Source organism: Nuphar pumila, chromosome 1 (genome assembly GCF_984573655.1).
Source record: "Nuphar pumila chromosome 1, dmNupPumi1.hap1.1, whole genome shotgun sequence".
In the NCBI taxonomy this organism is placed as follows: domain Eukaryota; kingdom Viridiplantae; phylum Streptophyta; class Magnoliopsida; order Nymphaeales; family Nymphaeaceae; genus Nuphar; species Nuphar pumila.
Window position 1 is genome coordinate 129,419,744 of NC_143249.1, and position 12,392 is coordinate 129,432,135.

Here is a 12,392-nt window from a genome sequence, read left to right on the forward strand (position 1 = left end):
CAGTCAGATTTTCCTAACTGAGGTGTTTTTATAGCCCAAATTTAGCCTATTTTTCTTTGCCACTAAGCTCGGCTTTCAACCGACTTAGTTGCAAAGAGGGACATTTGTAAACAACCCAAATTTTCATCATTCATTTTCAAACACCTCCTTTCAACAGATGTCAAACCCCTTAGGTCAGTCTACCCCTAGGTCTATCCCAATTTAGGTGTTATTTCATCCTTTTTATTAGTAAAATTACCATTTTACCCCTAGGTCACCTTAGATCCTTGTCAGTTAGAGTCAACCAAGCTCATTTTAAAGTTTAGAACAGTTAGAATGTCAGTCATTTTTATCTCTTCTGAGCTCACAATGAGCGAATCCTGTTTATTTTTTATCATTTTAGCTAAAATTAGTTTATTTCTCGAGCAATGAGCTCAGTTCTAGCTCAGATTTTAGCCAATTATGTCTGAGTTAGTAATTTTTTGTTGATCCTATTTCCATGTGTCAAACTTGAGCTCATTAGGAGTCCAAGTGATCCAGTTTCAGTTCAAATATGTTTCCCATACTGTTGCAGTTCACTTTAGCCCATTTCAACTCATTTCAGCTTAAATTGAGCTAAGTCCAATCAGCCCAGCTAGTGCATGACCTCCAGATTTAGTTAATCTCAATATAACCGACCTTCATTCCAGCTCAAACCCAGTATAGTTCCGTCAGACATTTCATTCCAGTGTTCATTTATCACCAATTCACTGAGAATGATGTCATTTCTCGATCATCCAGTCTAGGAGTTTAGTTGAGTCAGTGTCTTTTCAGTTCACTTGAATTTAGAAACCATAGAATTCAGTTTAAACCAGTCCAAACCTCATTTTTCAGTGTCACTCTTTGCCCTGTAGGGGAAAAATCATTTCTTAGGTCATTTTTATTTATAACATCATTTTTGGCATTTTCTAAGCTGGTATAATTACTAATTTGGGCTCAAATCAATTCCTTCATCTAAAATTTTAGCCATATCTGAGATCCAATTCACATTTGGATTAGATCTGATATCCAATACTCATTTTTCTTTCCTCAGACAGGAATTTTCAATTCCTTGTCTCTACCAGGGGTCTGGGACTTCAAATCCCTCATCCAAGATTTGCATTTCGCATGTCATTGCATAGCATTTTGTGTTATTTCATGTCATTTTATCGCATTCCATACCATTGCATATCATTTTCAAGATCCAGCACTCTTGTTTTTAAAATATCAAATCCATACTCTATTTTAAAACCTTTTTTTCGAAATCAATTTCACAAACTTGTGTTTTAGAAACAATTTTTGCCATTTGGCCAACCCCCAAGGCTTTATATTCCTTTATTTCAAAGCTTTTTCCTTAGAAAAATGATCTGGATTCGTTTTAAATTTAATTCCTAAATCGATTTTCAATTTTCTTAAAGTGGGGCCCGCCTTGTAGGGGGCACCAAACTCTAATTTTTTCATCTTTATTCAATTTCATTTCATTTTCATGTTTTACTTATTTAAAAAATACAAAAAAAAATCATAGATCTAGGCACCTTTTAAAGCTTTTTGAAAATCGTGTTTTTAACCCCTTTATTTTGCCTTTTTAAAATTGCTTTTTTAAAAGCCATGTGGGGCCCACATAGGTGGCACCACATTTGAGAAATTTTCAATCTATTTAGGATTTTAGTTGGTTTAGGACTCTGTTTCACTTTAAATTTTGATTTTTATCCTTGTGATTTTAACTTTGTTTAAAAAAAACCCTTTTTAATCTTTATTTTAAAAACTAAATGTGGGGCCCACCTAGGTGGTGCCACATTTGAGGATTTCCAAGTTTGTTTAGAAGTTTAATTAGGTGGAATTTTGAAAAGTCAAAGCCCAAATTAAATTGAAATTCCAAGGAAAATTGCCCCCCCCCGCCTTCTCTAGGCTTTATCTCTTAAATTAATTAAGAAAGTTCCAACTCAATTGAAATTCTCTAATTAACAAAGCCAAAATTTTTATAAATACCTACCTCTAGGATTTCAACCCATGCTCTCTCTCTCCCTCTCTCTCTCTCTAGCTCTTCCTCTCCCTCAAGCTCCTCTATCTCCAGCAACCTCCATTAATCCCAAGGTGAGATCCTCCTCTTTATTTTAATTTTTTGTTTTACTTTATTTTATTTCATGATTTTTCATTGAAAACACCATTGTCGACCCCTTCTTGTTGGATTTTTTTCTTTCTTTTCTATTCAAGAATCCATGTTTATGATTCAAAAAGATAATCTATTGATTATTTAATGTGTTTTACATGTTTTTGATCCATGAATAATATTTATAATACGTTTATTTCATGAATGCCTGAAAAAAGAACAAGATTCGATCTCGGTATGGATCGAATCTCTCTTTTAATGGCTAAATCAAGTTCTTGATCATGATTTTCTGTGTTTTTATTTTTATTTCACCATGATCATGCATATTTTTATTATTTTATACGTTTAATCATGATTCATAGCCTTAGTTACACGTTTTATTAGTTTTAGCATGCTTAATTAGATTTCTTTTTGTTCTAGGGTTTTAGTTTCACAGTCTTTAATTCTAGCTGCCTATTAATGCTATTATTTTACCAGTTTATATTTAGTATTTAAATTTAATTTTTTATGGTAGAATCATCCATCTATCTACTATTTTTAGTAAAAAAATAGATTTTTTTGAGTTCTGTAATCCTATGTATAAATTCAAGAACCAAAACCTGATTCATGCACCGTTAAAACCCTATGCAGAATCAGGAGCATCTTTGTGGGATCATATCTCCCTAACCGAAGATTGTATTTCAGATTTGTAAAAAGCAGCATGCTCATCTATGTGTGTAGTTTATTTTGTGTAATTTTTAGAATTTTTCATAGTCATTTACTATTTTTACTTCATCTGAAATTAAAGCTTATTTCTCTAGAACCGTTAAGCATTATTCAAGCCCTAGGTTGTCTTGCTGAAGCAATTTCTCTCTAACCGGAGATGGTCTCTCCGATCCGTAAAAAGAGTCATGTTTGTCTACATGTCTAGTTTTTTCAGTGTGATTTTAGTGACTTTTGAAGTCTGTTTGCTATTTTTCTTTAACCTGAAATCAAAACTTGCTTTTCATGAACTGTTATATGTTGGCCAAAATCAAGCGCAACTTGCCAGAATGATTTATCCCTAAACAAAAATTGTATTTCTAATCCATAAAGAGAGTTGTTTTCATTGATTTGTCTAGTTTCTTATTGTAAAATTTCATAAATTTTTATTATTGTTTGATAGGTCGTTCTAGTCTCACACCATGATAAGTATGGAATAGCAGGTAAAATAGCATATTTTCCTCTTTTTTATTTAATATTTATATCCAAAATAATCCCAAAATTTTATTTTTCAATTGTATATTATTTTTAGGGTTATTAATAGTGTCTATGTTGATTTTTATGATTTTTAAAAGTCATTTGATAGTTTATTTAGTTGTTTTATACAAACAAGATGCCCTAGGAGTCTTGATTCAACCGAAATACAGACAAAAATCAATTTTTTTTCATTATTTCATCTGTTTCATGAAAAGTTTTATATTTTTAGGATTTTATTATCTTCATAATCATATCAAGGTGCTCTTCACCCGATTTGGCATCGTTTTAAATTCGTTTGATCTCTGAATTAAGTGTGTTATAATTTTTTTTCTGAAAAACTTTGTTTTTAACCCTGTTTTACAAATAATATCAATTTTTAAGGGTATTTTGGTCATTTTTTCCTTAATTATGAATTTCTAATTTATTTATTTTTATTATTCATTTAGTTATACATCATTCATTATGTCATTTAATGATTTTTATTTCAGGGAAGCATGGAAAAAAGCTTATATCTGGATAAATCCCTCAATTTTTAGATATTGTTAGATAAATCCAGAGAAGCCTATATTTTTCTACTAACAAGTTTGCTAATTTTGCAGCAAAGCTCAAGATTATATATTTTTTTATTTTCCTTTTCCTTTCTTCAATTTATTATTTAATTATTGATGTAAATTGTAATTATAATATTGGAATAAGAAAATTTTCTTCTTGCTTAGCTTAGGATACATTTGCATATAGTTTTATTTTGATATATAATTGTTATTGCTTGTCATTCATGCACATATTTCAAATTCACAGTGGTCAACATGAATGACACATGCACCTTCTTCTAAGGAGTTAATAAACTCAGTGGAGTTCATATTTGTGGTCATAGTCAGAATACGAATAAAGCTCAGATTTATCATCTTCTTTTAAGTTACAAATGGCCTACACTCTTAGGCTATCTTTAAAAATCATTGCATATTTTCAAAAGCTTTTCAAAACCCTCCTTTTAGGATTTAATGGGATATATTCAAAGCGTATTCATGGCTATAGTTAGGGATACATAGTGAATTTATTTCGTTCAAATTCTATAAGGCACATAAAAACCCTTTTATACAAAATTGGTTTCTGAAAGAAAGGGGATTTCTCAAAGATGTTTCAAATTTCATTTTTCCAAATATGATTTCATTCATTATATAGGTTAGTCAATATCACTTTCTAAGTCTTTTACTCAAAATCTTCAGTTTTCAAGAAATTTTCAATATTCCAAGCATGGCTCACGATTTTCAAGGTTTTCCCTTTTCTAAATCTTTTCTAAGTCCAATTCATGATTTTCCAAGTTTTCCTTTTCTTTACAAATATTTTCCAAGTGTGAAAAATGATTTTTCAATCATCCCCTTTTCCAAGAATTTCTAAAATATTCCCAAGCATACATCATGTTTTCAGTCAAAAAAATTTTAAGTCATAGCATATGCCTGCTTCTTCGTGCATTTAGGAATAGAATAACGATTTAAACAGTTGAGCAAAACAAAGCATAAGATTGATCCTTGATTCGATTACCTCTGGTTATGGCACCAGGAATGGTTAAACCTCGTATTGACACGCGAGTCCCATTCTACATAATTTTTTCACATTTTAAAACAGAGGTGAGTTATTTTCAAAACTTTTTTAAAAGTCAGTTTGACTTGCAAAAGTAAAATTTTGCAATGATAACAAAATTTTTTCCATTGATGCGCTTTTTGATGAGCTTCGAATACCGTCCAACACTCAACAAAGTTTAACATGTCTTGCAATTGAAAGTTCAAACCAGTGTTGTGAGAGGCGAACGCCTCAGTACCTAAAGCATACACCTCAGAGGCGAAGTACAAGCTCAAGGAATCGAGGCGCTGTATGAGGCGTTTGTAGGCTTGAAGCGCACACTTCACATGGGTGAAGCGCACGCCTCGCATCGAGGCACGCTTCACTTCTAAGGCGTGCGCTTCAAGGTTGAACCACCGTTGTGAGGTCATCCAGTAGTTTTAGAGACCAAAGGTTCAGGGGAACACTGCTCTCTTCGTGGTCCATGGAGGTAGGTGGTATTGTTGATTAGTGAGGCATGGCTTTGGTTGGTGATTTGGTGGTTGAAATAGAAAGCTGCTTCTGTGTCATATGAGTGCACCTTGGAAACATCTTATTAACACTGTCATTTTGCAGTTCATTCTGTTTATTCACATTTTAAGTTATGAAACTTTAGATCTTCTCATAGTAAAATTTTCTTTGGCAGTTAGGAAAATGCGCTGCTTGCCATTTCACTAACTCTGATGCAGACAGTCATCATCTGCTGCTGTCAAACACTTCAGAGACCATATTCCTATCAACTGATTGTCCCTCATGTAGAGAGGGGTTACTGTTGATGATGTTCATGAATTTGTGTGACAAAATATTTGAGGGTTATATGGGGCAATATTTTCTCTATGTTTCACAAAAGTGCTTTCATTAAGTGTTTAATCTACAAGGTCTTGTCTATGGCAGCTGCCACTTGTCTCTTCTGTTTTTCTGTTTAAACTACACCACTTGTCTCTTGTGTTTTTCTGTTTAAACTAAATTTTTTTCTCAGCAATGCTTTAAACCTTTATAAGGAAATTATCCTCCTTGAATGACCATGACCTTTTGTGCATTTGTTATCTGTGGCAGTGGTTTTCAGCTGTAGAACTTGCACTTTTGAAGGGGTGTCATCCTCTTTTAAAGGAAGCAGATATTGCTCTTAATCCTTCAAAAGGTTTGATGTCGATTAATGAAAGAACTTCAGGTGAACATATTTTAATGAGGAAAGGGAGTGGCAGCTCCAGCGATGATATGCAATCATCTTTAAATTATAAAGTCAATACTGTCAATGGGCGATTGAATTATCTCAAGACTGAAGAAAGAAATTACAGGTTCAGAAATAAAACTGGAAATCATCTACAATCAAGAACTGATTTACTGGGAAGGACCAGCTCTGGAAGAATAGAACCTCAACAGGTTGGGGTTGATCATGTACTCCAGCGGGCTGAGTTTGTTGATGACAACTCAGATGAAAAGAGACCTGATGATGGTCCTGGTGACTCTGAAACGAGCCAAATATTACAAACAGCAAAGGTTGTGATGAAGATGCTCTATGTTACCATGCCTGGTACATTGGGAGATGAACAGAAAAAGGTGTTCTTTTTTGTTTGTTTGCATTCTTCCTGTTGCTAATTTATATTAGTAAAACTACTTGAAAATTCATATGGGATACTTCGATTAGATTTAGATGCATAAAAAAGAGCATCCAATTCACTGTTATGAGTGTTGATTTCATAGATCTACCATGTGGAAATTGTTTGTAATGTCGTGGTGGTGCTTAGCCCTTCTTTTACTTTTCCTCAAGGTTATGAATTCTCTTTGTTACATCATTGTTTTTTAATGCAATATGAAACAAAATTCACAATGTTGGTCATAACTGGGGTGCTTTTGCAAGAAACAGTAAGTGTTGTGTGTCATACAAAATGTAAATATGAAAAATGATCTCATATATGCATATCACAGTAAATTTTACTTTCTTTTTTCCATGAAAACTTTGATATTTTGAAGCCTAACTGCATATACATCAGATGGATGTCATTGTATGTATCTATGATTGATTTTCTGGTCTACATAATGTTTTCATGATGAAGCACTTCAACAATTTTTTTTTAAATTCTTTGATTTGTGGTCCCTTGGTTTTCTCGAAATCTATGGGATAAACTAATGTACATGTTCTCTTTAGGTTTTAGCTGCAGTAGGACGAGGAGAAACATTGTTGAAAGCTTTGCAGGAGGCTGTTCCAGAAAATGTTCATGCGAAACTAACAACTGTTGTTTCTCAGCTAGCCCAAACACAAGGAACGAAATTAAATATTACAAGACTCGTTAATCTTGGATGGGTACCTAGCCTACCAGTTGAAGTGAAGTCAAAATTTGCAGAAATTTTTGAAGGGCTTTCGAACAAAGGTGGAGAATCAGCTACTAACCAATCTCGTGAGAGCATAAATAATCTTGTTGATACTGAAGACAAGTCCTTGCATAAATATGATTCAGGAGAAAGCGAGCTGGGGTTAAAAGCTGATCATTTTAAATCTGCACCCAATGACAGATCACCTAGTGTGATTGATGACAACTCTGTTGGTGGAGATGATTCAGTCATGAGGTCAGTGTCTTCAGAGATTCTCTCCTCTAGATTGCAGGAAAATGAGTCTTCAGGTTCTAAAACTGAGGTTTTGTCAGGTAATAGCATAATTACCTCAGAGACAAATAATGTTGCTGGTTCATTGCAAAATTCTGCTGGCAATGACTTACTGGAATAAAAAGTGGTTCATACTTCAGAAAACAGTGATAGTGGCAAAGAAACAATCAATGAAGAAAACTTTAAAAAAGGATCTGAAGAAAAAAATGTTCCTAGGGCCGATGATGTGCTTCATAGAGGAAATTCACATGACACTGTAACAGGAGGGGATAATCTTGGGGGTGATGGTATGAAAAAGGATGCTGAGACAGAGAATAGGAGTCCAACTTACAAAGGTAAGCATAATTCATCAATCAGGGTTGAGGTGGCAAATAAGGAATTAAATAGCATTGAGAAGAATACTTATAAACATATGCAGGATTCAGTAGATGAGAATAAACAAAGTTCTTCAAAGAAAGCTCAAGATCCACTTCCATCTGTTTTACCCCCTCCTGATCCTCCCTCAATTGGTAGTGTTTATCTAGCATTGGATGCCTTGACTGGTTTTGATGATTCCACCCAAATGGTAGTTAACAGTGTCTTCGGAGTCATTGAAAATGTAATTGATCAGTGGGAAAAGGGTAATCATGAGAACAGTGATGGAGAAAAAGTAAATGAACATCAGGAGTCTGGAGTTCTCTTTGTTCATAACTCAAGCAGTGATAAACTTGATAAGGAAAATGGTGATAATGTGCCATATAGCTTAGATGCCACACAATCAGATCAAGTAAATATGTTGTCAAAATCCAGGCAAGCGGAAGGCTCCATGTTTGGAGAGGATGCAAGTTGTCGATCTGGGTTCACTGACAGTCTTAATTTATCTTTGAATAAGGAAAATTGTGAGCCTAAAAAAATACGAGTGTTGCTATCGATAAACTGGAGGATCTGGCTGGTATTGGTGTTGTTCATACTGAAGGGGAGGAAAGTAATGGCTGGAAGCATGGATTAAGTGATTATGGAGTTTTTATTAGGAAACACGACAAACATGGAAGCAGAAACAAATTTCCACTACATACAATTGTAAGCCCATTTGGTGATTCATCTACCAATTGGTCCCACTCTGCCAGATCACCGTTAAATAGAACTTTAGATTTTGCTTCCACTAATGACCTTTTACTTGAATATTTTCCAGATGAAGGCCAATGGAAGCTTTTTGATAATCTAGAGGATAATGATTATCTTCTAGGTAAAGGCAATAGAGCAAGTGCTGGGCAAAATTTTTTACAAGTACCTGATATTGATGTAGAGAAAATTATTGAGCCATCGTTTGCAATACTTGATACAGAACTTGAACCTCAGACATCAGAACATATTAGTAATTCAGACAATTGTGGAGAAGAAAGTAAACCAAGTAATGATGAGGTAGAGGAGTTGGCATGTATGGCAAAGAGTATTGTACTAAATTCCATTGAAGTTGAAGTTGTTGGCAAGCTTGGAATTCCTGATAAGGATTGGATTGAGCTAGTCATTAGGCATGAAATTGAGCAACTTACCAGTGCAGTTTCACTTGTAGCAAAACATGATGTTTTACAAAATCGAACCTGGTCATTACATCCCAAAGCCAATGCTTCCACAAAGCTTGACACACTCAGAGGGGAAAATATTATAATTGCCATTTCAGTGGCTGCTAAGAGTACATCACATTTGCAGGAGATTCTACCAATTGGTGTCATTGTGGGTTCCAGCTTAGCTTTTCTTGGACAATACTTTCATATGGACAGTAGGCATGACGACAGTGGGAGGAAAGACACCAGCCATCAAGCTGTTATTGAGAAGAGAGAGAGCATCCAACAACATGATTCTAACTTGAAGCTGGATCATCTTGCCAGTACAAAATTTCAAAATGATGCAAATTATTCACTGAACAAGGACATGGCTGCAAATTATTCACTAAACATTCCATTAGGTTTTGAACTCTCAACGTATTAACACATGGTGACGTCAACGTATTAACACATTGTATTCAATATGATTTCATGATTGTAGATATAACTTGTTTTATCTTGCACTATGAATCTAACTTAATTGTGGTTTACATGTGCATGCATATAAGAAAATGAATAATACGAGTTAATTATAGGAAAGTAGTATATATTTTTTACTGTCGTTTACTAGTAGTTTTTATTTAAAATTTTCATTATTTTATTAATATTATATATTTTATTATTTTGATCATGAAGCTTACGCTTTAACACCTCGAGGCTTATGCCTCGCTTCATAACAGGCTCAACGCCTCGCTTCGCGTCATCGCATTTAACAACCTTGGTTCAAACCTCCAATATACTTAGACATGAGTTGTTCTTCACTTTCTCGAATGTCATTACGCGTGACTAAGTCATGAAATTCTTCAGTGTACTGATCCACTGACTTGGTACCTTGTTTCAAATTTTGATACTTTGATATAACGCTCTACGGCAGTTCAGTGGAAGAAATTGAGCGTGTAATTTCTGCTCCATGTACTCTCATCGGTCAATAGGTGCACGACCTTGATGCATACGTGCTTGTTTGAGCTGGCGCCACCAGGCTGCAGCTCGACCTTTCAGCTTTAGGGAAATTAATCCCATATGCTTGTCCTCTGAAACTTTCTTAAATTCAAGGATATCACAAACTTTGCTAATCCAGTCCAAAAATTCCTCAGAAGTTTCTATTCCTTTGAATTCGGAAATTTTAAATCGCAACTCGGAGTTCCAATATGACCTCCAATGTTGTTGAGTATTCCTACTATCCTGACCTTGATGATACGAATCAAACTCACTATCTGAGTCATAGGAGTTTGTGTCATACATTCCTCGGGAACCGTGTGGACTACGCTCAGCTTGTTTATCACGTTCCCTTGTGAATTCTTTCATTCTTCGACTCATGTCCTCTTGGTGTGAGTTTTGGAAAATGATTTTTAAAACAATGTTTTTAATGAAAATCCAGTGAAAGCCAGACACCAAATAATAAAAACCGGCTTGCACGAGTGGTGGAGTCTGGGTCGATCTCAGAGAACGGGATATACTCGTATTCAAACACACAACTATGCTACTCTTTATTGCCAAAATAAAAAAAATGAATTAATTAAATAAATAAATCACTAAAAAGTAATGCCCTACACAGAGGGCTTAACGAATAAAAGAATAGAAATGCCTTATTCCAGCCCAATGAATTGGATAAATAAAATAAAATCCTAATCGAAAAAGAAAATAAAAGGCTACAGTGCTTCGAGTCCTTTTGTCCCTTCTTGAGGTAATGTATGTTTTCTTGAACTTTTGCTTTTCTGAGGGTTCCCTGAGGGCACTTCTAAGAGTCCAAGGGGACCTCAGAGGGCACTTCAGAGGCACGAAAAGGGCTCTACCGCACGTTCTAATGCTTTCTGCAAAAATAAAAAACACAAAACAATGCAGTACAAAGGAAACTAACAAGATCTAAAAAAAATCAATAAAACAAGAACTAACTAAAATGAATCACACATGAACTATATGTAACAACTAAACCACTAAATGACAAAATAGCAAAACTACATAGACTAACTAAAACAACTTCAATAAGTAATGAATCAAACTATGAAATAACCAACTAACTAAAGTTACATCTAATGAATGGCTTGAAATAATTAAAATAAGCTAACTAAGATTGAAACTACCTAAACAATTACTAATGCTAAAGAACTCATGGCTAATGCAATAAATTACTAAAATAATTAGTAACTAATGACTCACGGCTATCTAAAGCTAACACTAAATACTTGATTAAATGATGAACAACCTATGTAAAGATCATTGTTACAAAAAGTAAGAAAAATATAACACCAAATGATCAATAGGCTGACCGACTGGTACCCAACACAATAGGCTGAACCTAAATAACTAACAAAAAGAAGAAATATAAAAAAAACGTTGAACTAAAAATGTGATGTTGAATCTAAGTAAAAAAAAGGAAAGAAAAAAAGTATATACCGGACTAGGTATGCTTTGGAAGTAAACTTAATGACCTAAGTGTGCAAGCAACAAGGAGTTTAACCCTGTCAGCTAAAGGAGGCTTCCAGCAATCGATCCAACAACGTCAGTCATGCAGAACGCGTGATTGACGGCCTGGATCAATATGAAGTGGAGAATCGGTGCTTCCTGCACAGAACCATGATGATCACTTGACTAGTATGATCAAATCCAATGATCTGCAGGTCTGACCTGATCTGACTCAACAAAAGTAAGGAAACATGATATGATTCAGTGCTCGTGTTTTCTTGTTTGGCATAGGAATCACATCAACGTCTTCCTCTCTAAGGATCCAGTCAGATTAAATAATAACTGACAGGCTAAGTCGTTGTTGCTGCTCTAAAAAAAAATTGTTAACCCACCGATTACTGAACTAAAAGAAAACATATATGCAAACAACACTAAGTTACGCTATCTACTAATAATCTATTATGCCAAAAGGATTAATATTAAGCACTAACTATTTTATCTATGATGAATGCAAAACAAATATGATGCACAAATGAAAACGTGAATCTAACATGCTATATATATGCATTGAAGATGCTGAAATCGAGTATGAGCATACATTATTCCTAAAATCTTCGGAGAAGGGAAGAAGAAGAAGCTCACCTCACAAATCACTTCCAACGGACTGGTTGAGAAAAGAGCGGCCTCTCCACGATCTATGCCCGTCACGCTGCACTCTTTGATGAAGGAAGACGGAACCGCCGGCGAGAAGAAAGGGAAAAAGAGAAAAAGAAGTGGGAGAGAAAAGGAGAGGGAACCGACTGGCTGGTAGAGAAAGAAGAGAGAGAGAGAGAGAGAGAGAGAGAGAGAGAGAGAGAGAGAGAGAGAGATTCAAAGTG

General features: G+C 34.7%; 1 protein-coding gene across 1 annotated transcript; it reads left to right on the top strand.

Moving 5' to 3' along the window:
• Positions 1-5,369: 5,369 nt before the first annotated feature.
• On the top strand, positions 5,370-9,496 carry LOC149849159 (uncharacterized). Its single transcript, XM_090007408.1, has 6 exons — positions 5,370-5,375; positions 5,981-6,484; positions 7,074-7,569; positions 7,669-8,406; positions 8,484-8,600; positions 8,700-9,496. The coding sequence occupies exons 1-6, from the start codon at positions 5,370-5,372 to the stop codon at positions 9,494-9,496; spliced, it is 2,658 nt and encodes an 885-aa protein (XP_089863534.1).
• Positions 9,497-12,392: the final 2,896 nt, after the last annotated feature.